At 50.1% G+C, this 26,861-nt stretch overlaps 1 protein-coding gene across 1 annotated transcript; it reads right to left on the bottom strand.

Moving 5' to 3' along the window:
* Window positions 1–575: 575 nt before the first annotated feature.
* On the bottom strand, window positions 576–26,523 carry VPS37B (VPS37B subunit of ESCRT-I). Its single transcript, XM_080940420.1, has 4 exons — window positions 26,388–26,523; window positions 6,395–6,566; window positions 3,503–3,585; window positions 576–2,640 (listed from the first exon to the last, which is right to left on the bottom strand). The coding sequence occupies exons 1-4, from the start codon at window positions 26,496–26,498 to the stop codon at window positions 2,149–2,151; spliced, it is 858 nt and encodes a 285-aa protein (XP_080796546.1). The 5' UTR covers window positions 26,499–26,523; the 3' UTR covers window positions 576–2,148.
* Between the last annotated feature and the right edge of the window lie 338 nt (window positions 26,524–26,861).

The raw sequence follows: 26,861 nt of genomic DNA, 5'->3' as shown, positions 1-26,861 counted from the left end.
TGGAGACCAGTCACCTCAAGAATCTTATAGCAAAAGTCAGCCCTACCCCCACCATTCACCTTGCTCCTCTGGTTCCACTCTTAGGTAAAAAGGGCCCAGTGGAAGGAAATGATCCAGTTGGTCTGAGTTCATAAAGACTCATAATCCAGCCATTCAGCTGGGAAATCCCAGCGGGAGGGTGTGCTGACCAAAGTCCATTTCTTGGTCAGTATGTAATAAAGCTTGCTTTAAATAAACCACTGGGGCTACAAGGTAGCAACTGCCATGAAAGAGCTTGATTTCTCAGCACAAGCCTCCCTCTTCCTAAAGGCATCTCCTGTGTGCACACATAGGGCTGTGTCAGAGGACAGACGACTTGAATAGGGCTGCTCTTGTGTCAAAGCCCTTGGAGTGGGGTCTTGTGGTTCAGCAAAGAGCAAGAGAGCACAAGTCACCAGAACACACAGCTCAATTGGGGACATGAGACCAGAAACAACTTAGCAGGGCAACAGGTACACAGGCAGCTGTGATCAGACACTCCCAGGTAAAGCAGTGGCAGGATCAAAGAGAAATTCAATAAACTGAAATTAATAATTCTCAATTTAATAAGAACTACAGCTTTACAGCCCAGGTGCCAGCTATGGTCTGGCAAGGTCAGCCTGGCGACCCCTTTACTACATCCACCCGAAGTTCCCTTGTGGCTGCAGCCCATGACTGGGCAGTGGGCGTTGCTGGTGGCAGAGGTATTGAGGTGACATATACAGCGTTGTCTCTTTACAGAATAGTTCCAGTAGGGCACAGAGTCCAAATCCACGAAGAGGAATACAGGACGACTTGGGGACAAAGGCTGGTGGCCCAGCTGGGACAGACTCTAATAACTTCCTTGACTGTTACCTTGGGCTGTAGCCAGCTGGTACGGTGAAGGTGGGGTTCTGAGTTCTACCAACAGGCACGCAGCCCTCTTCTGGGAACAGGTGTGGGGACTGCCCCTTCCCAGCTGGGCCCTGGGAACTCTGCACATGTGGCACCTGCAGATGAGATCCCAGGCAGGAAGGAGCTGCTGCCGCCAATCCTGTGGGGTGGGCTTTCCCCAAACCCCACCCATGCCCTGGCCAACACCTGCAGCACTGCCAGCTGCCTAAGATTATCCTGGTTGGAGGGGGGACCCTCTCTGACCTATCACAAAGTAACGAGGCCCGCCAGGCCCTGCCTAACGGGGCTCAGTAGGGCAGCTGTAGCTGGCACACTGCAGGCATCTGAGTCCTGGCACCAAGTGAAGCTAAGGCACAGCACGGGCACTGACGGATGTGACCATGCACTGCTTGCCTGACAGGAAGCGGCACTCAATAAATCTGCATTTTTAACCAGCTCAAAACAGTATCTGCATTTTTTTAAAAAAGTTTCCCTGAATGGTCGAGAGTGTCAAAAAAGTTTTCTTTTGAAATATAAAACAGGAAAATTACAAGTGTAGTAAAAACACTGAGTTTTTTTTTCTTCACAGAAACCGTCATGCGGCTTGAGGCATGAGGGGGGAGGGGCAAAGGACTGTGCTGTGCAAAGTCCAGCTCACACTGCCCTCACACCCAGGGCCACAGCTCTCCTGGCCTCTGCACACAGCAGCCAAGTACAAACTGCCTGTGGCTTTGAACCATGAGAACACCCAGCTTGGCAGGAGTGGGAGGTCACTGCGCTGCCCTGCAGACCGAACGAACAGTACAGCTGCCCAGCATGGCCTGGCCGTGGGCACACATTCCAGGCTGGCCGGTGCAGACCAGCCTTAACTAGCGCCACAGCAGTTGGTGGGCCAAGACTTGAAAATAAAACAGATTAATTAATCATGCTTATTAAATAAAGCTGCAACAGGAGGGCCACAATTCTAAATTGGGGGAGGGGGTTATCTTTCCAAATGCACGAGTCCAACACTAGACACTCAGAAATCACACCCAGACCACAGACCGATGTGATGCTGACTGGCCTGGCACAAACAGAGCTCCCTTGGTGCACAAAACCTGCTCTCTATTACCACGGACCTACAATTCTAAAGTCGGATGGACACACTGGCCCAGGGCACCCAAGCCCTTGGCCCAGATGCTTAACCTCACAGCCTCTGTTTGCAGAGCTCGGCACGGCAGGCAGAGAACGTCTTGCAGGAAGAGCAGGCACCCAAGTTCACTGCAGGATGAAGCCTGGCTGGTGTGGAGCCATCCGTGGAGGGGGTCTCTGGGGCAGGGCTGGTGGGTACGGTGACACCAACTGTGCGGAAAATCCTTGCTGAGAGGGGAGGCCCACTCTGGGAGGCAGAGGTGGGCACTGTAATCCTGGGTATGCAGAAGCCTGTCCTGAGCCCATGGCAGCAGTGAATGGGGTGGGTATGTGTCCTGCAGGCACTGGGGGTGGAGGTGGGGGGATGCGCCGAGGCACAACAGAAGGGAGCCCAGTGGCCTCCAGAGAGGGATAGGGAAGGGCGGCGGCAGGTGACGGCTCGGGTGCCCTGGGTGGTAGTGGGGCCCCAGCCTGTGGGAGTCTCTGTCCCTTCAGCACCAGCTCCTGGAGCTTCTCCACTTTGACACGTCGCATGTGAGCCAGCTTCCGCTTGCTCTGGTAGACATCAATAAAGGCATCCAGAGGAAGCTCTCCATCCAGAAACTTCTCTGCCATGTTCTACAAGAGGCAGGAGAAACCAGGTTATAAGACAGGCCAACTGTTAGGAAGAAGGTTCCTTTCAGTCCAGGCAAAGAGAAAGAAGTTCTCAGCCTCCCGCAACCCCTCCCCCACCCCCAAATCCCTAATGCCCATCCTGGGAGCACTCCTTGGTGCCCATCCTCTGCCACAGGCTCAGAGCTGCTGACCTGGGTGATGCTGGCAGGAGCCGTCACCAAGCAGAGCCACAGGAAGATGAGGTAGGTGGTCCCCTGTTGGCTCTGCAGAACCCTGACAGATGGCGGGCCATCTCTCTCTCTCTCTCTCTCTCTCTCTCTCTCTCTCTCTCTCTCTCTCTCTCGGCCCTGCCCTCTGGTTTCCACCTGGCTGCAACCCGACCAATGACTCACCCTGGTGAGTACCCAGCCAAGAACCCTACTTGTGGCTATCAGGGCCTGCCAAGGCCTAACGGGTTAGTCAGACAAGCACACCCTGACCTGGCAATATGCAGCCAGCCCTGACTTGCTAAGGCACAGGACTCTGATTCATTTCCTCCCCTCTCAAGGCTCCAGCCCCTGTATTCAGTCTGCCACGAGTGGAAACAGCGACGAGCTGCTTCACTGACCACTGCAGATGCCTCAGACCCAAGAGGTTGGCAAGAGTTCAGGGCAGGATGCACATCCACACCTAGGCCAGCACTGAACTGCTGGGCTCCTGTCTAGCATGTTCCAAGCCAGAGGCCAGGATACCCACTTGCCTCCAGACCTGTGTGTCTTGGAATAGTTGGCTGTGGAGTTGTGGGGCTCCCATGTCCTGGAGGACAAGGACTGAACAGGGTGACCTAAGAGTCCAGACATGTGGAGTCCACTAAGTGTCGTCTTACCTCAGTGTCTTCCTCAATCTTGGCCCCTTCTGCTTGAAGAAGTGCTAACAGAGTCTCCAAGGAAGCATTGTTGGACTGTTTGTCTGGAAAAAGTAAAAAAGAAAATATGATGGCATGAGGTAGTGCATCCTGCCAGATGCCTTCCAGGTTCCTAGATGGAGAAAGTCACTTCCAACGAGAAAGGCAATAGGAATTACCAGGAAGCTGAAAATAAAGCTTTAAACACAGAGGAGCTGGAAGGGGCAAGCTGTAGGAGGCAGAGAGCATGCCAGCATCCCACCTTAGGGGAACAGCATCATCTGACCAGAGCTAGCTGCTTCCCATGTGACCCCAACACTGTATCATACAGGCTTTCCCAGTACTGAGGGCTGAACAGGAGCTTCACACATGTAAGTCTGCCAATGAGCTCTATCCACAGCCTACCCCACTCTTACATTGTATTCGGTCTCACTGAATGGCCAAGTGGTCTAAACTGCAATCCACCTCCTATGGCTGCACCTACAGGCCTGCCACCAACGGAGCATTTCCTACTTTTTCTCTCAACCGCTGTCCCTTATCACGTTCTATTTTTGAGTGATAACTTAATCTAGCACACACACCTGAAGCCTTAGGGTCTCAGATTAAAAGCATGAGGGGCCAGAGAGAAAGCTCAGAGGTTAAGAGCACGTCCTGCCCTTCCAGAGGACCTGGGTTCAATTCCTAGCACCCACGCAAGGTAACATACACTCACAAACACCTACGTAAAAATCAATCTTACAGCAAATGAACAAAAACCGTATGAATAAAACTCCAGTAATATTCCACCAGATCAGGGAGGACAAACATTCTCCGAGGCTCCATCTTGCCCACTCCCCCTTCAAGGCTGGCCTTTACATCAAGGGAGACACTGCCCTGGCTCTGTCAGCCTCTTTTCCTCAGCATCTCCCTGCCGTGGTACAGATGTGTCCGAGACTTCTTTCAAAGCTGCTGTTCCGTCCCAGCCTGCACTCTGCAGATGGACACTTAGGTTATTCTTCAACTTAACCACTGTTAAAAAAAGACAAATCCCAAACAATATTTGTATTTATCTCTTCTAGACACTGTCTCCTTCCACTGGATGTGCCCTGTGCACTAGAGGACCTGGCCAAGAGGCTCTTCCAAGGTGGTGCCCCGCACCGGCACTTGCTATTCACGTCTTTACTGTTTTTTCTTACAATCTGAGTGGGAACTGGCAACTGTCAGCAGTACAGGGACCAAGAGGACTGTACACAGTAGCTGTAAATCTCTCTGGAGAAGGTGATTTGGAGTTTTTGTTTTTTAATTTTTGAGACAAGGTCTTTCTACGTAACTATGGCTGGCCTGGAATTCACTCTGTAGACCAGGCTGGTCTAGAAATCAGAGATTTCCAAGCTGCCTGGGGAGCACTACGATTAAAGGTGTGCGTCACCACACCAGGTATTTTTTAAGGTGTGTTTCGGGTGTGCTGGTGCCAGTGGGGGACACCAGATCCAGCCAGTTGTGGGCTGCTTGTGTGGGAGCTTTGGGACCTCCAGAGCAGCGAGCACTCCGAGCCACCTCTCCAGTCCAGACGCTGGGTCCTTTTTTGTTTGTTTGTTTTGTTTTTTTTAAGATGGAATCTTTCTCGTAGCCCTAGTTGTCCTGCCCTTCTATGTAGACCAGGTTGGCCTCCAACTCACAAAGATCTACCTGCCAAGTGCCGAGCGCCAACACACCTGACTCTCACAAGGTTTCTTTTTCCACATTCTTTTTAAACTAGCTTTTATTTTTACTTTATGTACATTGGCATTTTGCTTGCATGTATGTCTTCATGAAGGTGGGAGTCGCAGGCGGTTGTGAGCTGCCATGTGGGGGCTGGGAACTGAATCTTGGTTCTTCAGAACAGATGGTGCCCTTAACCACTGAGCCATCTCTCCAGGCCTGCATGTATGTCTGTCTTTCTGTCTCTGTCTCTGTCTCTCTGTCCCAAGGTTTCTTAATCTAAATAAATGTTCCATGAACACCCTCGGCCCTGAGGCTTGCTGCTGCTTTACACCTGCAATCCCAGCACTCAGAAGGCAGAGGCAGGAAGGTTGTCTGCAGCTACAAAGTAAGTTCAAGCCCAACCAGGGTTGACACACACACACTCTAACACACACACTGAACACACTCTCCCAACACACTCACACATATACTACACACCCCACACTTCCCACATACACTTTCACAGATATACCACACATACCATACACACATTCACACATACCACACACTTCATAGACATACTCACATATACCACACACACACATGTATCACACACTCCATATACATACTCACACATACCACACACACTCATACCCCCTACACATATATCACAGACACTTAACACACACATATACCACACACACCAGTCACATACATTTTCAGCACACACACACACACACACACACACACACACACACAGTCCTCCTATCTTTGTGTAAAGATGAAGTGAGCTGTGATGTTTCTGCACGATGTTCCCCTTCATGTTGACAGCGGACGCACACTGGAGTGTCAGCTGACTACTCCAGTTCAGAAGATTTCTGGAGCAGGTGGAGTCTTTGATTTAGAAAGTGGTTTCTCCCCTGAACCAGCAGTGTGATTCATACACAAACTACAGCTTGTCACGGTAGTCACTACTGTGACCTCAAACTTTTCCATGTCATTTTCCTGGTGGGTGCTTACTTCAACTCTTCTCAGTTAAGACAGGGTTTCTCCTTATACCCTTGGCTGTCCTGGACTATGTGGACCAGGCTGGCCTCGTATTAAGAGATCCACCTGCCTCTGCCTCCCCAGTGTTGGGATTAAAGGTTTTCGCCAACACTGCTCAGCCTTCCTTCAAATCTTTAATCTCAAAGATCACCTGGAAAAAGTTACCTAGTTTGGTCTTCTTTATCTGATAGGCCTCAAAGAGAACCTGGAGTTCCTGGTATTTTTGGGTCAGGCGAGCTTTCTGAGCATCCAGTTGGGGCTGGTACAGAAGGTTTCCCTCTGCCAGGCTCCGGTTGCTAGCCAGTGTCATCTCTTTGTTAAGCTGAACAGTCTGCGTCTGCAAGAAACACACAGGCGGGTGAGACCACAGTTGGTGTGTTAGTTCCCAGGCAAGCTCTGCTGGTGGGGGCGGGGGCGGGGGCTACACCCCTCCCTGGTCTCCCAGATGGCCTACATGCAGGGCAGACAAGCTAAGCAGAGACTCCTGCCCCTCCACCTTCTTGTGAGCACTCCCCATTCACAAAGGATGAGGCCCGATTCCCTCCCGGTGGTAGTGCACAGGGCTTTGGCTTCAATGGATGCACTGTGACTTGAATTCTGGCAGGAATGAGCAGCTGTGAAGGCCCAGGGCTGGGCTGTGAGAACAAGCTCTGCGGCGGCGGCGGAGGAAATCGGAGGGTGCGCAGTCGGCCGGACGCCAGTGTGCGCTCCACAGTCAGCCTCAGATCAAAGGAGCCCAGCTGGGTCCAGAGAGTGAGTTATGTTTACAGTGACCACTTCTCTGTCTTTCTCACACCCACTAGCAGCTCTCCTACTTTGTCCCCATTAGCAAAGCTGACCCAAAGGGAGAGGGGCTGACTTTGCGAACAAGACTTCCCCTCAGCAACTCGAGGCTGACAGGTATTGAAGGCCGGCTGTGTGGACCTTCGAGTGGGAAATCTGTGAAAGGGACAAAGCTTGGCCACGTGTGTTCCATGTGAGAAACAAGAACATCTGCCTTCTGATTCCCTATTTCCTCACTCGTGACAACTTCCTCTACACGGCCCGCCCACCATTACTTTTAAGTTCAACCCTCGCCCAAGGTGACAGACTAAACCTCTTCCAGCGGCTCTTCAACCCTCCCCAGCCGTTCATTTTCCCTCTAATATTTTTTAGCCACCCCACCCAGGCTATTTTTGCTGACTTCCTTCCTCTCTGTATTCTGTATATAGTCCTCGGCTCCCCCACTTCCCACCCTAGACAGTGCTCGCATGGTTCCGAGCATTCTCACACATGGGACACACGGCGGAGAGCAGGGGAACCCCCAGAGTAAAAGAAATGCCTTTGAATATTGGGTACCAGATCACGCCAGAGGCATTTGTTTAGCACATACACAGGCCCTAAAGACCACACTCAGTCGAAACCAACCATCAAGGACCTCAGTCACAAAACCACTTAAAGCTGAAGCCACTTTAAGCCTCAGCACTGTAAACATGAGCCAGACACATGCCCGTGGCTGGTGGCACAGGACACTTTCACTTCTCTCTGCTGCTTAAGCAAGCAGAGAGGAAGGCTGAACTCTAAGGTGGGTTCCTGGAAGGCAGGTAGGGCTCCTGTGGCCCTGCCTGGACCGACGGCTGCATGAGTCTTTCCTTCCATTGTTAAGCTGTTGAGAGGAAGAAACTAAACAACCTGTGCATATCCACTCTGGCAGATCTTATGAAACTAAACATGGAATTATCATTTGACCCAGAAGCTGTACTCATGGGCATTCTTCCAGAAAAAACAAAATCTCCACACACATGCACATACACCTCTGCACTTACATTTCCCAGCAGATTTGTTCAACAGAAAGCAACCCGCTTGTCTTTCACCGGGAGCAGTGCAGCTGTGAATACTATTCGGCAAGTAAAAGGGAGAGAAGGACTCATACACCAAACAACTTGAATAAAACCCCAGAGAATCACAGGGTGTGAAAAGCCAACCCTGGAGGGCCATCGATCTGATTCCAAGCATGCGGTAGTCTCAACTATTATGATGGAGAGAAAGAGGGCAGGGAGGGGCTGTGAATGGACAACTTCTAACTAGGGACGGAGTCTCTGTTCTATATCCTGTGGGGATCAGGGTCAGGCCCTTGGCTGTGAGTGTAATGTGTTAGGACGTTACCTGATCCTAGCACTGGGGGGTGGGATGAGAGGACACAGGTGTCTTACCTTCTGAGCTCATGCCTCAATGAAGCTCAGAAGCAAACTAACTGCTGTGGCCTCACGAGTGGCAGGCCAAGGTCAGGACCAGGACATGGTTCCTGCTCCAGCCAGCTGCTCTGCATGGTAATTTGTTTCCAGACAGGTTCTCACTGCGTAGGCCAGGCTGGCCACAGACTCCCAATCGGCCCGCCTCAACCTCCCAATCGGCCCGCCTGAAACATCCCGAACCACCACATTCATGCTTGTAAACGTCAATGCTGAGACCGGAACTCTCTGTTCCAGGCCATTGATGAAAAGCCAGTTTTCCAGGCCTAAGGTAGGCAGAGAAAACCCACAATTACAGGAACACTCAAAGTGGAGCCTTGTCCTCTGCCCTCTCTGGAGGGCCACTCTTGGCCCGTCCCCACTAGCTGAGATGGAGCTGGACCATCTCACTTTTTCTCTGAGGCCTCCCTGACCACCCTACCAAGCTCACAGCCACCCACCGACATTGCTCTTCACTCTCCCAACAGTAACCAGTGTCTAATCTTGCTCACCATCTGCCCAGTCCCATTAAAATCCTAGGTATTGGATCGTGCTTGGCACAACCGGTCCCAGCACACAGGGGCCACTCAGTGAAATCTGCCCCACCAACGCATACCCTCCCCCTTAGAGGGCAAACCAGAAACCGATTCTCAACCAAAGAACAGGGCTGGGGCTCCAGGGTGCTTGTCAATCACGTGCAAGGCTCTGGGTTTCATCTCCACCGTCGTACAATGCAAAGGGTAACAAAATACGGACTAAGAAAAAGTGAGCTGTTTGTCAAGGAACAGAGCATTATGCCACAAAGCCTTGTGCACTCGCTGGGCTCTCGAAGAATGTCACTTGAGTCTAAGCCTATCTGAGGGCATATGGGGTCACACTCTGTGGGTAGTTTCCAAAGCAGAACATCCCCAGACATTCTTAGCAGAAGCAACACAGTAACCCCGTGGTCCTGAGGTGGGCGTGGGAAAGGTGATATTCAAGCACTTGTCTCAGCATTGTTAAAGGCAGCTTCACAACAGTGGCTAGCCAGCCATCGTCACCCATCGGCTATGCTTCTTAAAGGGAGATGCTAAAAAGCCCAGTGCCTGTGGGCTGGGGCACAGAGCTCAATAACAGAACACCTCCCTAGCATGCATGAGGCTCTGGACACCCCCACTCCACCCAAATCCAAACCGACCACCTACTAGCCAACTGTCTGGAGGAGGCCCAGGCAAGGACTTTTTCCCCAAACTCTCAGGGGATTCCAACATGCAGCTAAACTGAGACACACCACTTTAGTTTCTCCATAAAATGCAATACAAAAATATCTTGTTCCCACGGGGCGCAGTCAGGACCACTTGCCCTACATAGCACAAAGTCCTAGAAGAAAACACAGGGAAGCCTGTGCTAAGGACCAGGCAGCCATTTGATGGGACTCATAAAGCCAAAGCCACCCACCAATAAAAGAAACCAAACAAACTCCCAACGATGACAGCCAGGCTGTTAAACTGGTTATATTTTTTATATATCCTTTGGGCCAGCAGATTTTTTTTTATATAGAAACAAATGACAAGTCCTAAATGGCCACCCAGAGAACATGCCCAGCCTCTAGGAAGGCAAGGGTCAGAAATGCTGCGGGCTGACAGGCCTTCTGTTCTTAGCTTTTGTAACTTTGGCCGGGACAGGGACAGGGAAAGCTTGGCAGGGCCACTGGCCCAGCACAGAATCTGAGAGCAGAGGGAAGTTCACAAGTCGGGCTTGAAAGGAATCCAAACTGTTCACATCCTCGTCCCCACAACAGGCGAGAGGGCACACGTGAGAACTCAGGCCGGCGGTGGCCAGACCCTTGATCTTTTCCCACGGCCCATCTCTCTTTTTAACCATAGAGCAATCTTTTCAGGAAATAATTTCTCTGTGGTAAAGAGCCATTTCTGTAAATGTTCTGGGTTTCACTTCAGCTTCCTTTCCCTGCTTCAAAAAAAGAGCTGTGTGTGACACATTTATCAGGCCCCATGTGGCTATTTCTGCCCATGCATCTAACCAAAGCCGACTAGGACTTTACCCAGAGTTAACATGGCCGCCCTGAACTGCTGGAGTCAGTTTACTTTCAAACTCTTTTCTCTGAGATACGGCTTTTTTTTTTTTTTAAATCACTTGATTAAAGTTATTTCCTTATGTTAAAAACCACACCTTTCTGGTGTCAGTACAAACAGAAGGCAAACACCCTAGGAAAATAAAAGACCTCTTTAAAAATGGGGGTAGGAGTGGGAGTGGGGGCTGGAGAGGACCTCAGTTCAGATCCCCAGTGTCCGTGTGAAAGGCTGGCATAGTCGTACCGACTGTAACTCCAGCGCTGGGGGAGGCAGACCCCGCAGCTCATTACCCTGCCGGGCCAGCTGATAGGTGAGCTGTGCAGTCAGAGGCCTTGTCTCAAAGATAAGGGAGAGATGGAGAATGGAAGATACCCAGTGTTGACCTCTGACCCCCCCCCCAACCCTGTTGGAAATGGGGCAGAAATGGGGAGACTTGTTAGAAAATAAACCCATAAGGAAGGAAACAGATGTAAGCTTCCTCTGCCTGCGCACCACTTAGAGCCGGGAGACTCCCTACCCCTGCTGGCTAGGGCCAGGTCAAAGGCTTGGATTTCCAGTGGACACCATCCAAACCAGCAGCTTTTCCAACGTAAAATTCTGACCCAAGCTGACCAGAGTCTGGCTCCCTTGTCTGTAATTATGAGCATGTCTTCCTGAGTGCAGGCAGGTCTGTCTTTCTCATGGAAGAGGTCTGCTACTTCTGGCAGGCCCGACTCCTCTTCACACAAGACATGCTCCTGAACTACAGGAGGAAATCTGAACAAATGAATGGAAATACTCTGTCTCTCCCTCTCTCCTGTCCTACCAGACACGGTTTCTCTATGTAGCCCTGGAACCCACTCTGCAGACCAGGCTCGCCTCAAACTCCTGAGTCCAGAGACCCACCTGCCTCTGCCTCCTGAGTCCTGGGATTAAAGGAGTGTCACCATGGCCCAGCTGGGAATCCTTATCAGTCCTGGCAGCCTCTGTGTAGTCACATGATGTGACTCCAGTGAGTCGCCTGAAGGTTACAGCCGGGTTACGTCACCGTCACCGTTCTCTGCAGGCCTGGCGTATGCACAAGGTGAACAGCCTTCCTTTATTTAACAAGCAAACATGTTATTGGGGCAATAAACACAGTGGTATTGATGATACTTGTCACCAGATTGGTTCATGGGACTCCTAGGTCCCCACTGTCCTGTCACACCTCTACCAAGCTGCTTTTATCTGAACAGCCCTACCCCAAACTCGACCCTCACTGCTCAAATGTTCTCTGCCACCTCTTGTACTGCCATGATCCCCAGTTTGGAGGAGTGTGGCCACAAGGGAGCCGGCCACAGCTAGAAGTGAAAGAGGGGCCACATGACACATCGTGCCAGACTCCCAGCTCCTGGAGTGGGACACATAACATTCTGAGACCACAGCGCTGCGGTGAGCTGCCACAGCAGCCACAGTGCACATGCACAGTGCTGGCATCTCGAGGTCCACCCTCGATCCTACTCTGTCCCTTGACGCCAACTGACTGAACAATGCCTATGACCTCTCTTCCTCTTCTCGTCCTGTAACTCAACAATGTGGACCAAAGATGGAAGAAGGTAAAGTGGAGTACGCTTCCTCACGGGGAGTAAGAGCAGGTAACCTAGGCTCTCCCCAGTGCTGTCTCCCCCTCCCACATCTGTCACCACAGAGGAATCTTAGTGGCCCCTTCCTACCAGGAATCCCTCCATCCACTGCGCCTGTTTGGCCAGAAGCCTGCAGATAACCTCAGCAGCTTTCCTAAGCAGTGAGGCCATCTCTCACCCTTCTGACGAGGACAACCAGCCCCTTAAGGCCAGGTGTGGTGCACCTTGTGCGACCCCAGCACTCCAGACACAGGCGGACAGCTGCAAGTCCAAGACCGGCCAGAGCTACAGAGCTAGACCCTGTCTCAGAGCAACAAAGCTAAGTGAAATGGCAGATCTGCAGTCTCTGCAGTGCACACACAACACCAGGCACCGCCTGTCCTTACTTACTGTTCAGCTCCTCCAGACCACAGTCTTTAACTGTCTAACTAGCGTAGTTTTGGCAGCATCATAAACTAACGCTTGTTACCACCCAGCAGGCCATGACTGCCTGTCACCCTGGTTTGCCCACAGCACTGAGCACAACCTGAAATAAAGGGAAAAGGATAAGATTGGGACAAGGGCTTGGTGAACCCTCTGCAGTTAGAGTCAACCTTCCCCACTTACAAGGCTCAATGGGTATGAGAAAGCGGAGTTAGACAGCCCTGAGGCCACTGTAATTTACCCATTCATTCAAAAACAACCAAAAGCTTTATAGGGTCCCAGCTCTAGACAAAGGACTAGGCAAACAATGACTGTTAGGACAAAACTGCCTCCCACCGGTGGGTACCCTTAACTGGTTGTCTAACACAAAACAGTCAGCCTTGAAACCTACACACGCAGAACAGACATGCACATACAGATATGTATGTGCAATAGTAACCAAAGAAAAGGAGCTATCAGCTTGAGGAGGAGGATGGGAAGGATTGGAGATGGCACGGGGAGAGGCTGCAGAGACAAAGGGGAGGGGGAAGGTGTAATTCTACTTTAATTAAAAGTGTATTTTTAAAAACCACGAGCGATTGCTCATCCCAGTCAGTCACAACATGCTCTAACACAGTAACCGCTCACTCATTCATTAGTTCACTCCTTCACTCATTCAGGAAGCACACCTAAGAGCCCAACAATGACCTGGAAGCAGCCTAGACCTCCAGTGTCTCGGGGTCAGGATCGTCTCGGTGTGTAAGGCTCTGCAGGTTGGGCACTGTCACTTGTGGCGTGGCTGCACACACACACAGCACAGTGTATGAGAGAATGCCTTGGGAAGAGAAATCAAGCTGATATGTATAAAGATTTAGGATACTGGGGGCCCCATCGTCCTGTCCCAGGATGTACTAGCGTCTTTGGGTTCTCCGCCCTGCTGCAACACTGCTGGGGGTCTTTCTTGAGTGCTAAGGAATAAATGGGGACAACAACTACCCAGAAGTCACTCCCACTATGTCTGTCTGTCCTTATTCACACGCACAAAGCAGCCACACAGAACCCTATCCAGGTTCTTGTCAACATTGTCAAACACCCCTTTCTTCATGCAAAGGGCTGAGTGTTGAACCAGAGTTTTGCTCTTGCGGGAGGTCATCTACCCTGAGCCACCCGCAACCTTTACCTTGAACGTATTTAAGAGCAGCATCCTATCATTCACTCTTAAAAACTGTTGGGCGAACTCTGGGACCCGACCACAATGCCAGGATCACTCTCTGCATCCAACACCATTCCTTCAACACCGGCAAAGCTTTCTGTCTAATCTGATCACGGGAAACGCAGTTCACACAGAAACAGCACAGTACTGGCTTCACTCCCTTTCATCTTTTTAAAGACAACTTTTGAACCAGGCTCATCCCAGTACTCTGAGGTTGAGACAGGAGGATTGATGTAAATCTGAGGTCAGCCTGGGCTATGGTGATCAGAAAAACAGCAATATAAAAAACAAACAAACAAAAAACAAAAACAAACAAACAAACAAAAAAACCCCAGCCAAACACAAACAACTTCCTGAAGAGGGGGTTGACATCTGCAGAGTATGACACTCTCAAACTGTCTAGTTAGTGAGGTCATCGCCCACTGACCACATCGTCGCTGACCTTTGCCACTTCAGATACATTCAAAGCTCTCTGAAACACAATGAGGAGGAGATAGCCCTTAAGCTTTTGTTCCATCTGCCACTGGGTTGGGACTGTACTGGGACCTTGGGCGATACAGGCTTGCAGACCATTTTAGACGGAAAGCACTGGCCTGTGCTCCACAGGGCACGTGCTCAGCAGGTTAACTGCCACTTCTTTCACCCACTCATCTGAATGCAGTCACTGTCGTCACGGGCTGCGGGTTTCTTTTTCATTCTGTATCTTCCTGTGTCTGTATGTGGGCATGCGCTTGAGTGCCGGCGCTGGAGCCAAAGCCACACACAGCTCAGCCAAACTCAGGTCTCCTGCAGGAGTTGTCTATGCTCTTAACTGCTGAATCACCTCTTCAGCCTTGGCATGTTATTGTTTCTATATTACATACTGTGTGCGTGTCTGCACACACGTGTGCATGAGTGACACAGGACAAATTATGGGAGTTAGTTCTCTCCTTCCACCACCAAACTCAGGTGATTACAAGGTTTGGAGACAATCACCTTTACCCTGTGAGCCATCTTGCTGGCCCTGTGGTTATTAGAAAGCTCAAACTCATCTCCCATTCAAAGTTAACCGGTGGCAAAAGTCATTTGCCAACTGACTTCTTCTGGTTTTCAGGAGGCCTGTGATCCAGGACAGTCCCTGGCCCCCACACCCTGCAAAGGTTTGCTGTAGCCCTTAGGGGCTGCTCTCTTCAATTCTGATCTCCCTCTACTTTTACTAAGAGGAGCCCAGCAGTTGCAGAGTCAGACTGCTTAGCATGGTGACAGAGGGAAGGTAGGAAGGTCCAGAAATACAGTGGAGGAGCTGCGGAACATTACGAAACTGGCCTAAAATACAGCTGTCTCGGGGGCTGTGTGAAACCATCTCCAAGACTACAACCCACTCAGGAAGGAATTCACAAGCTGTTTATCAAAGGCTCCACCCACTTGGCTGAGAAACAAAGGTTTTCTGGGATGGTGGCACAGGAGGCTGAGGCAGTGGGATCTCTGTGAGTTCAAGGCCAGCCTGGCCCACAGAGTGAGTTTTGGTACAGAGCTATACAGAGAAATCCTGTCTCAAAAACACAAACACAAAAGGACCAACGATTTCCAGTCACTTTTTTAAGTAAAGATACCTTCTTGCTGGGATGAAAGATAGAAGCCGCTTTCTCAGAAAATAGCAGGTAGTGGCCTCTAAACCCAGTTCCGGACGCATGGAGCTGGCCTCGAGGCTAAGGACTGGGATGCCGCTCACTCGTACGTAGATCATGTTCACAGAAGCACACATGCACCAGAGAAGAGCCGAAATCACTTCTAGGACACAGTTTGTCAGTGTCCTAGTTCTGGTAGGATGACACCTAGTGCGGACCATTTCCTACAAGACTTATTCCTTAACATTCAAACAAAAATCATCAAGCTCTTGAAACTTGGAACTAGATGTGGTGGTGTGAGGAGCAAGAAAGTGTGACAGGTCTAAGTGGCTCAGACACCCGCTTTGAGATGTGACTTGACTAGAGCCGCTGGCCTTATGCTAACTCAGGACCCTGGCTGAGGTGGGAAGACAGGATGGACCACCCACATTAATCATGATGCTAATTGCTCTTGTCCCCAGTTTCCTAAAAGTGTGTGTGTTCCCAGACCACTGAATCCCAACCTTTGCAGCTAAGCCTGGAAATTCTGCACCACACACCGAATCAGTTAACTGGGCAGATTGGTTAAAGCACCCACACACTGAACACTTTGGTTGTTTTGTTTTCTTTCGGATAGCTCCATGTAGTCCAGGCTGGCCGCATACTCTTAATGCTACCTCCAGCATGCACTGGCTAGCCATTTTAAAGACAGGAATGTGCCCATTTCCCCCCCACTTAAGACAAGGTCTTTCTTGTGTGTGTGTGCAGGTACATGTGTGTATGCACATGTGTGGAACCAGGGAACAGAGCTAATTCTTCAGGTGCTATCCGCTTTACAGCCTTACGTTAAGACAAGGTCTCTCACTGGCTGACCTGTCTCTTCCTCCCCAGCACTGGGATTACATGTACCACTATGTGGCAATCCTGTGGGAGTCTGGCTTTTACACATGGCTTCTAGGGATGGGTTTAAGCACTTTGCCCTGAGCTTGGTCACATCCTTCCACTAGGTGAAGACTCAGGAACTGGGCAAGCACCGTGAGAGCTGACAGTGACTGGTTCTTGGTCTAGTCCACAGTTCGCTCACCAGCGAGGGTCTGGGTCTTTCCCAGTGAAATACTTTGTATTAGCTCTTTCGAAAGCACAGTCACAGAAGCAGCCCTCTTCCACACACGGTTCACCAGCTGGAGAATATTACATAAGTTCTCAGCAAATAAACCCAGAATGAAGAGGTCTGGAAGCAAACACACTTGGCCCTTGATTAGCATGTGGCTAGGGAGCAGCTGAAAAGCTGGGCTCGTCATGAGGAAGGGTGAGGGGCATCATGCTCTGTTTGTTTTGTTGAGACAGGTTTTCTCTGTGTAGCCCTGATTGTCCTGGAACTATCTCAGACCAGGCTGGCCTTGAGCTCAGAGAAATCCGCCTGAGCCTGCCCCCACCTCCTAAGTCCTGGGTTTTATTTATACATGTGTTTATTTATTTACTTACTTACTCTTAAATGAGGTGTCACTCGCTGGTCCTAAACATCTGAGCTCAAATGATATTCCTGCATCAGCCTCCCAAGTAAATGGGAAGACAGGCACACATTACCATGCCTGGCTTAGTCTCCTTTAAAACTTTTTAATGCTTGTGAGTGTGTGCACACGTGTGCGTGCCTGACCAAGCAGAGATACGAATGGACGGGGATATCACCTTAGCACAAGTCACGCCATAAAGGGTATGCACGAGCTAGGCCATTCACATGGGCCAAGGAGAGCTGGTGGGATTTAGTTCTCTTTGTCTACCACGTGGCTTCTGGGGAATCAAATGTCAACCGCCATTACCCATTGAGCAAGCTCACTGTCACTTCTGTTGACAGCAAAGGCAGACAGATGTAGAATTACTGGAACACTTAGTTCAGTGGAAAGATCTCCGTCTTCTGTGGGAATTTAAAACTGAAGACTCCTTTCTCCCTTTGACCACATGGCCCCCAAGATTCAGCTTACTGAAGAAATTTTCTAAACCCCAACTTTTATTTTTCTCTTTTGAGTGAGATAGCCAGAGTGGTCTTAAACTCATGGGCTTAAGTGAGCCTCCTCTCTCTGCCTCTCAGCAGTGGGAATGTGAGGGAGGCCACCGCAGGCCCGGGACCTGGGTTTTCTTAGTGGTTTCTGTTTGAGGCCAACCACCAAAGCAGCCGAGGTTTCTTAGGCTTTCTTTCCTCTTACCCACAACTTCAAGAGGTTGGTGTGGGGGCGTCTTTCAGCTTGGTCTGTATAAAGGACGAATGGAAAACTGCCAGTCCCAGTGGGCTCTGGATTCGGTGTCTTCTGACGTTTCCCTCTTATCTTTAATATGAATCTTTACATGACCTTTCTAACCCTGACTCTGACTTCGGTTTGATAAACTTTCTTTCATGACTTTCGTTACTCTCTCTTTGTAATAAAGGAGAAAACTCCTGTTCTAATCATGAGATTTTTTTTCCTTCTTCATGTAGGTAGTTAGAAAAAAAAAAAAGAAAAGAAAATGAGTCAAAACAGAAACTATTGCTCTCTAGATTATTCTCCTTAAGTTTTTATAACAAAAACCTAGCTATCAGATGCCTAAGCCATCCCAGATTCCTGAATTTCCATCACTATAACAAAATACCAGAGTTAATCAGCTTATAAAGAGGCTCTTTGTTTTGGCTCACACTTGCAAGTTTCTAGTCCCTAACTGGGCTTACCCATCGCCTCAGGCCTCTGGTGGGAGGACCAGATAGCAAAGACAGGGAGCACAGTGGGTGGGGCACAAAAAAAAGTACCAGCAGGGCCAGGGTCCACAAGTGACTTTGTTTCATACCCTCAATGACAGAAAGACAGGTTTCTCTACAAGAAGTCTGTCACTGTGGTCCCAGCACTAACCCAGCGCAAAAAAAAAAAAAAAAAAAGGGGCAAAAAAAAAAAAGCTAAATGTCATTTAATAGACTTTATGGTGGGGAAAGGATTACCTGAGTACTCAGAATACATAAATTAGGACAGAGACACAGATGTCAAGTAGCCACTAAAAACCACGCTGCAGGGACGGGGGCGTGGCTACCAACACTGCCCATCTGAACTCAAATTCTGGGACCCACATGGTGAAAAGACAGACCAACTCCTGGGATGCTTTCTGATCTGTCTGGGTTTTTTGTTTGTTTGTTTGTTTGTTTGTTTGTTTTGGTTTTTTTAAGAGTTTGAGACACTGGCTCAGAAACAACAAATATAGGCTCCCCGCCTCCTGAAACGAAGTCCATAAAACTCACAAGGCCTTCCTCCATGACCCAGAACTCATTCTAGAAAACTACTGCGCTCCCATTGAGAGGTACCCCAGGAACCCAGGCAGTAGCAGCAGATGGCATCTAGCCCATTGGAGGCCCCAGGGCCCCCAGGCATCTATTAGTGTAGAAAATCAGGTACACAGGTGCACAGCCTCTAGAACTTCATCTCACACCCTCCCAACCCCCCAAGGTCTCCCCACCTTCTTCCACCCCACTTCCCAACTCGCCAAGGTGGCCCCCCACTCCCTCCACCCAGGCAGGAAGAAACAAAGCAGCCCCTCCCCAGCCCACTGACCACCATTTCCCCAACTCTACTTGCTGGGAACCATATAATGACCACCAAGAATTAAAATTCCAGGAAGTAATGCCTGAAGGAAATGTCTGCCAGCTCCAATGGCCTCACACTGAAAGGCTTTCTGCTCACTCCTACTACTGCCAGGTACCACATTGAATTATACAGGCTAGTGTATTTAATCCTTGGGATAAGTACACAGGATGCCCTTTTTCTGTTCCTTTTCCCAGGCTGGCGGCAATCTCCCAGTACAGGCAAGGATGGTCCTGAATGCCTGGTCCTCCTGCCTCCACCTCCCAAGTACTAGGAGCACACAGAGCCTTCACACACTGGGTATCCAGCGTTAGGAATGAAATAAATTTCCTCTGAACTACAGCTGCTTTTCTTTTATTAAATAGTCTCAACTCTGTCACCCTGTCTAGCCTTAACTCATGCGCCTACCTGAGCTTCCCACAGCTAGAGTGACAGGCACATGACACGGTGCCTGTTTCGGGATGCTATCGTTGAGACTGTGTTAACGGTGAGCAAACTAGTATTTGAGAAAGTTTCCCTGCACCCCAAATCTTGTCTCAGTCTCCCCACTTCCTCCCACACATAACAGCTACACCTCGTAGTCTTAGTAGTATTTTAGAGGCTGAGGCAGGGGAGCACCAGTTTGGGGCTTGCCTGGGCTACACAGCAAGATGTATATCATCCTCCGGCCATCACCAAAAAGCAAATGCATACACATATACATATGATTGACATCCCAAGTTTTGTAGTTTTAAAAACTTACGCTGCCTTTTTTTCCTGTTATTTTCTTGCACGTGCGCGCGCGCACGCGCGCACACACACACACACACACACACACACACACACACACACACACAAACAGGTTCACTCTTACTTCATTGAGGCAGAGCAAGACCCAGTAGCTCGGCTGGAGTACAGCCTCCAGTCCTGAAGCCCACTTCTGTGGCTGCTCAAGGTTCGATTTTGTTTTTCAGCCTTCTCACTGATCTTCCTGTTTCCTAATCTTATCCCCCCCAATTCATCCCCCACACTCTCCCCAACACACACACACACACACACACACACACACACACACACCAGAATCATCTACATAAATGTCAAGGGCAGCCAACCGCAACACTCCCTGGCTTAAATCCTATAGTGGCTCTCCAGAGGATCAGGCCAAGCTCCTTACCCTGGTGGCCTATAAGGCCATCTGGTGCCGCCTGCCTCTCTAGCATCAGCCTAGCACTGGTCCCTCAAGCATGTTAGTGTATCACGGCGCCTGCAGTGCTCCAGAACCTCGCTGGACTCCTTGTTCCAGATGTCCACACCAGGCCCTAGAGCCTCCTCCCTTATCACCTGAATACCTATATCTCAACCTCTGAATCCCAGCTGAGTCACTGTCTCCTCCAGGAAACACTCTGTGACCGTCTTCCATGCCCCAAAGGCTTCCTGGGTCTCCCCTGACTACCGTGAGCTAAATTCCAGCATTTAAAATCTATTTTGTGGGATTTGGCTGTGTATACCATCATGATCCTAAAGGATAAAAATCTAGGGCCGAGGGCCCAGTTTGGTGGTGGAGAGCCTGTCTCCAATTCGGAAGGCACTCAGTTCTATCCCCAGCCCTGCGGAAAAAGAAAAGAGGAAGAAAGAAAAAAAAAAAAAGCTGTGGCTTTACTAGTTTCACATCCCCAGAGAGAACAGGTTCTTCACGAGGGTTGAGTAATGCATAAGCCTCCTAGAACTCAGCTATGTGCACACGAAGGAAACTGGCTGGCTGTAGGCAAACATTAATTAGTAGCCACTGTGTCCCTTCACTGTGCTGGGCACCGGGCTATGGACATGAACACAACCTCAAGAGGCCATTCGTTAACCCTTGGAGATAACGAAAGCTTTGATGTAAAAGAAGTATGTGGCCAGCCAGATGGCTTAGCATGTAAACATGACAGCAATCTGACTTCAATCGCTGGGGCTGATGTGGTGGAGAGACCCAGCTCCCATTAGCTGTCCTCCAACTTCCACACAGGCACACACATAAGTAAAATGTACAAGAAAAGAAGAAGAAGAAGGAGAAGAAGAAGAAGAATCAGGGGTTGTGGTCCATGCCTTTAACATCAGCACTTGGGAGGCAAGGGCAGGAATGTGAGTTTGAGACCAGTCTTGTTTATATACAGCAAGCTCCGGGCCAACTGAGTTTGTTAAGTGAGAGTTAGTCATGTACCCTAGAGACAACAAACCCAAGTACATCACACATCACACCTCAAATTCCATTCTTCACGGAGAAATCCGACAAGGAGCTTTGCTTCTGCCTCTGTCCTGCTGGTAAGGAAAAGTTCTTCCAAGTGACGGCCAGGAAGAAAACAGCCAAATACAACTCTTGTCTCAGCACGCTTTCGGCGCCAGTGGCTGCCTGGTCAACTGTCACCGAGTCTGTGCGGATAACCATGTACTGTGTGCCCGGCATAAATCCCCATGGCAACGTCCATTCCAAATACTGCAATAAGGGCCTCACGAACAACAAAGCTGGCCTTCCTTAGCTCAGGGGCTCAGCCAGTCCAGGTTCCGATTCGAGCCAGTCTGACGGAAGCACAGTGAGAGGACATCAAAATGGGGTCACTTAATTCCCAGAACTTCTTTTGTTACTTGATGGCACCTCTGACAACAGACTAATTACCGGGTGGCCATGCAAACCTTATTCGATTTCCAAGCACTGGGGAAGGTTGGCTGAAGTCACAGCCAACCTACAGGTGGTTCTGGAGGAGCCCCAGAGCCGCACACTCACTCCTGTCCTGGAGGTGCCCTGCTGGAGCCCTGCAGTCCAACAGGGTCTCGTTTCTCCCTTTCCACCTACAGGCGCCCCCTTCCACACTCAATCCGGGCCACTCTTCATCCACTGAAGCCAGTGACACTGATGGGGAGACCCTTTGTCAGACGGCATGCTGGTGCCGGTGTGGAAGACACACACGTGACGAAATGAACCGTGGGGTCACAGGAAGTGAACAGATTATAAAATGGGTATCAAACGCCACAGATGAAGAGGCTAAGGGACACAGAACACGTCTGTGATTGAGGGAGCTGGAGAACCCTATGGTGAAGCTGATGCTCAGGTGTCTAAGACGGAAGGGGTAGGAGGCTGGCCTGGCCCAGATCCTAGTCTCTTTCACTTTTTAGAGGGTCTCTCACAATTGAGCCCAGTCTGGTCTCACATTTGTGACAATCCAGCTGCTTCAGACAATCCAGCCTGCTTTAATCTCTCAGCTCAGAAAAGCTCTAAGGTGGTGGGGGGTGGGGGATGACCTCTGGGGATCACTCCCTCTGGGCTGCATAAAGCCCTAAAAGGACAGGCACCACCATTCTCCCTAAAGGCTGAGAAAACTGAAGAGCACAGACCTTAAGTGACTTAAAAGGCAGCCACCCAGTCACGTGACTCTTACCTACCATCTTCCAGTGAAAGTGTACCATTACTATTTAAAAAGAAAAAACCCAAGTGTGATGGCTCGCACCTTTAATCCCAGCACTCAGGAGGCAGAAGCAGGAAGAGCTCTGATCTGAGGCCAGCCTGGTTTACAGAGTCAGTTCCAGGACAGCCAGGCCTATAGAGTGAGAACCCACTGCCCAACCTCAGCAAGTTCAAATCCTTAGCTCCTAAAAACCCAAGTCCCACCAGCAACGATTCAGCCTGTGTGTTCCAAAGGAGTCCCAGGATAGCGTTCCATTTCAATGAGCCATTATGACTTGGGCAGTGGCTGCTGTCACACACAAGTCACAGCCCAAAAGGCCTCAAGGAGGTCCCTTCTTCCAGACCTGAGTTGTTCTTCACTTCCCACAAAACACTCTTGTCTTCTCAGACTCCCAACAGTTCTGTGTGTTGGCATTTTGCTTCCCATGGGGACAAAGCTGCAGAATTTGAATCCTCTGAGACCCTTAGCCATGGACCAGGTAGCATTTCCATAGAAGACACACAGGGAGAAGTGACCCAAGAGGTCCGGTGTACTTGCCTAATCCCCTAAGCAACCGTTCCTTTTATGGGAGTGCTTTGCCAGGCAGTGGGGTTTGTGTGGCCAGATAAAGGCGCATTCCACGGCCACGTAAAAATAAAGTCAGTGAGTCTCAGCCTTCCTAATGCTGCAACCATTTAGCACGGAATTCTCATGGCTACTTCATGAGTGTAGTTTTGCTACTGCTATGAACTGTCATGCAAGCATCCGCGTTTTCCGGTGGCCTTAAGCCTGCGAAAGGGTTGTTCAGCCTCCAAAGGAGTGGGGACCCACAGGTTGAGAACTGTGGGTTTAGGTGGTAAAAGGCCCTTTGTTGCACAAGCCTGAGTTCAATCCCTCCGTCCCACAGAAGAAGGAAGAACCCCTGTCCCGCAGAGGAAGGAAAGAACCTCCTCCTCAAAGTTGCTCCAGGATCCCCATTTGTTCATCCACACCCATGTGTACACAAAACAAATTCAGCCGTGCCTGGTGGCACAGGCACGCCTTTCTTTAATCCTAGCACTTGGGAGGCAGAGGCAAATGGATCTACCTAGGCCTGCCTGGTCTACAAAATGAGTTCCAGGGCAGCCAGAGTTATGCAGGGAGACCCCCGTCTCAACCCCCGAGTGTCATCTTCCCATCCCTGTCTCCACCTTTCCAACCACCCACACAATCCTTTTTTCTCCAAAAAGAAAAAAAGGCTCAGTTATGATGTCTGAATTTAGGAAGCAGCATGCCGGACAGGAGACAGGAAAAGAGAAAACACACAGGGCCTGAGAGCACAGTGTCATGTTAATTCGAAGAGCTGTGCTAAAACTCACACTCTGCAATTAAAATAGTGAAGACAAGGCCCACAGCAGTTAAGCCTAACAGTGAATGCCTTCAACAAGCCACACTTGACAGCAGCCACAAAATATCCCTTCAGGCTGCGAGAAGCCTCACCCTACAATTTAAAATACTTCCTTCTGCCAGTTGAGAGAGAGAGAGAGAGAGAGAGAAACACACAGAACCTTAATCTTCACTTCAGTTTATGAGAGTCCGTGCTGTGAAAGGCCCATTCCACTCCCTAATGTTTCCTAGAACCACTGAGTCACATGACCCCCCTGACCGTAGAAAGGTAAAATGTTTGAGGCTAATGGCAAATCAACATTTATTTTAAAAATTTTAAAAACAAGACCTTACTCATCTGTTAGGGTGACATCAGCTAGTCCTTTTCTTAAAGATTTATTTATGAATATGAGTGGTCTATTCATGTAATACTCCATTTGGTCAGGAGTCAATGGTCCAGGATGATTCCCAGACTCTTCTCTCTTGAAACCATCCCAAAATAAACAAATGCATGACTTGGCCAGGGGAGGGAAACTTTCACAACCAAAAAAAAAAAAAAAAAAAAAAAAAAAAAAAATTAAATAAAAACCGCCGTTGGAGTTCCACCCATTCCTTTAGAAAACACCGCCCATAATAGGACGACGGGTGTGCAAACCAGGTGTTTTGGTTTTCCAGTTGTTTCCCTGTTTTAAAAGCTGCTGAGTAACTCCTGTGACACTATGAGGTCCTCAGCATTCCCATCCCGGTACTGTGGTAGGAAGGACGCTTCGACTCAAAAAAATTAAACTAGATTAAAATTCCTGCTACATTTATTTGCCTTTCTCTTCCTCTAACAGTCTCCAGTTTCAAGCCAGGGATGGAAACATGCCCTTTAATCTCAGCACCCGGGAGGTGGAACCAGGTGGATCCCTTGTGAGTTCGAGGCCAGCCTGGTCTACAAATCGAATTCCAGGACAGCCAGGGCTACACAGAGAAACCCTGTCTCGAAACAAAACAACAACAAACTGATCTCTAGGTTTCTAGAGGGGAGGACGGTGAGGTTGGAGTCACAGAGGACTTGACTCACTCCCCTCCGATCCTCTGCTAAGTAAGAGTTTATGTTATTGAGTGTTCCACTTACAGAGATCCAGTGGCTGTACTCACTGAAACAGAAGAGTCACATGCAGCAAAGTGGCAGCTTGCAAGGCAGGGTGGCATGCCGAAAAGTCTACCTATCATTTTATTATTAAGCTAGAAAGACACTCTGCACACAGCCAACAAAACGTCTCTCAGAAGCTGCAGCGAAGCCAAGCAAGAACTGTCCTTTCTTGTGCAGGCACGGAACTCTCAGTCAGTCAAGAAAGATGGATTTTTTTTTTTTTTTTTTTTTTTTTTTTTGGGTCTCTTATTCTTCTCTGAAAATGGACAGTGCCACATGGAGACCACAAACCGGGTAAATTGCATCTCAGGGCAACGTTCTATGTGCCAAGCTGCAAAGCCGGTGAATACAAGGGGTGTATTAATGGAAACACTGATACCATCTTACTACAGTGGCCTCTCTGTAGCGGCAGACAATGATCTGTTGAGGGTTTTCCAGGGATTCTGAATGTACAACCTTCTTACAAGCCCCCTTGGAAGGGGGCTGGCTGGGTGCTGAACAATTCCTCTTCGGAAAGCAAGCCAAAAGAGCCCCCCTATACCAGCTTCTGGCAGGAAGCAAAACTAAGCTCTGCAGGCTTAGGGAAGCTCAGACTTCCCAGACAAAGGAGGTAGTGGGCCACAGAGAGCTGGATCAGACAGCTCCAGACTCAGAGTATCAGCGTCAGGGCCAGTTGGGAAAGAAGGAAAAGGAGAAGTACTCAGGGCAGATCTGCAAGGGTGAAACCAGTCACTCCTCAAAGCAAACCACAGGCGAGGTGTGGAGGAAGATAACCAGAAACATGGGCGGGCGCATGCCTTCCAGAGGCTGGGCTGGCTTTGGACTATAGAGAAGGGGGGTCAGAAGTCAGCTCCCAGCCCCCCTTTTTACCCTGTTGTCAGAAGCAATTTCAGGAGCCCAAAGAGGTGGGCAGAGCCAGCCAAGCTAGAATTCCCTCAATCTTTTCTTTACGTGAAGGCCGGGATGCTTGGGGAAAGGGGTCTTCTCTGGCCACTCACAGCCCGTTCACAGAACCAAAGGAAGGAACTCTGAGCCAACTCTCCTAAAGCCACGTTCACGGGAAAGGTCTTTTTGGAAAGCCGACAGCCACTGGGTCCCTTTCCACCTTGCCCTAGCTGTCTGTGACCTGGAGCCTCTGAACTTCGAGGACCCCTCTCAGAATCCCATCCGAGACTCAGCTACAGATCTCTGCTCCCCACAAGCCCATCTTTGAACAGTCCGACAACTCGAGCTAGTCCCCATATCCGATCTGCTTTTACTGGCTTCAGTGCCCCTACGACTTTCCAACCTTTCCTTTAAAAACCTTCCCAAACCCGTTGCCTAATCTACCTGCTTTAGTTCCCTGGAGTCTTGGGAGTCTCGACGGCAGTCACCTCCACCCCTACCAAGCCAATCTCAGCGCCTTCACTCCCTCTCCCGGTCCCAAAGACCCCATGTCTTGGTTCTAGGCTCCGATCCCCGATTCAAACCGGCCTGGGGCCCTCGGCGCCCCCGATTCTCGCACCAGGGCCCCACTCTGGCTGCCAGCGCGCCGTCCCAGCACCCCGTTCCCCCGGTCCCAAGACGCTCACCTCCTCCATCCCCCGCACCATGTCGCCGAGCTGTGCATCGTCCTCCAGCAGCTCGTGCAGCTGCATCAGCGACAGCCCCGCAAAGCGCGCCTCGCTCACAGCGCCCGCCATCCCGCCACTCGGCCGCCGCCGCCGCCGCCGCCACTCAGGCCGCCAAGCTCCGCCGACCGGAAGCGCCGCCCTCAGGCCCCACCCTCGCGGGGGGTGCACGTGACGCAAGCGCTGGGTGTGACGTCATTGGCGCACGAAAGCGCCGCCCAGAGCGCGTCGTCTCTCTGACTGGGTCTGAGGCTTCTGGAAAGGAGCCAGGGAAGGATGTTGAGAGCTTGTGATGCTATCACGCGGTCATGATGTCACTGCTGTGAAGGTGAGTATGTTGTGAGGTCCCCACCCCAGGATTTAAAAAAAAAAAAAAAAAAGCAAACAAGTCTGTCAAGGAGCAGACAGGGTGGGCTTGGTGGCTCTCACCTTCAA

The sequence above is a fragment of the Micromys minutus genome, assembly GCF_963924665.1.
Source record: "Micromys minutus genome assembly, chromosome: 29".
Lineage (NCBI taxonomy): Eukaryota > Metazoa > Chordata > Mammalia > Rodentia > Muridae > Micromys > Micromys minutus.
The sequence above is the reverse complement of the archived record's forward strand: the minus strand, read 5'-3'. Positions and strand labels throughout refer to the sequence as shown.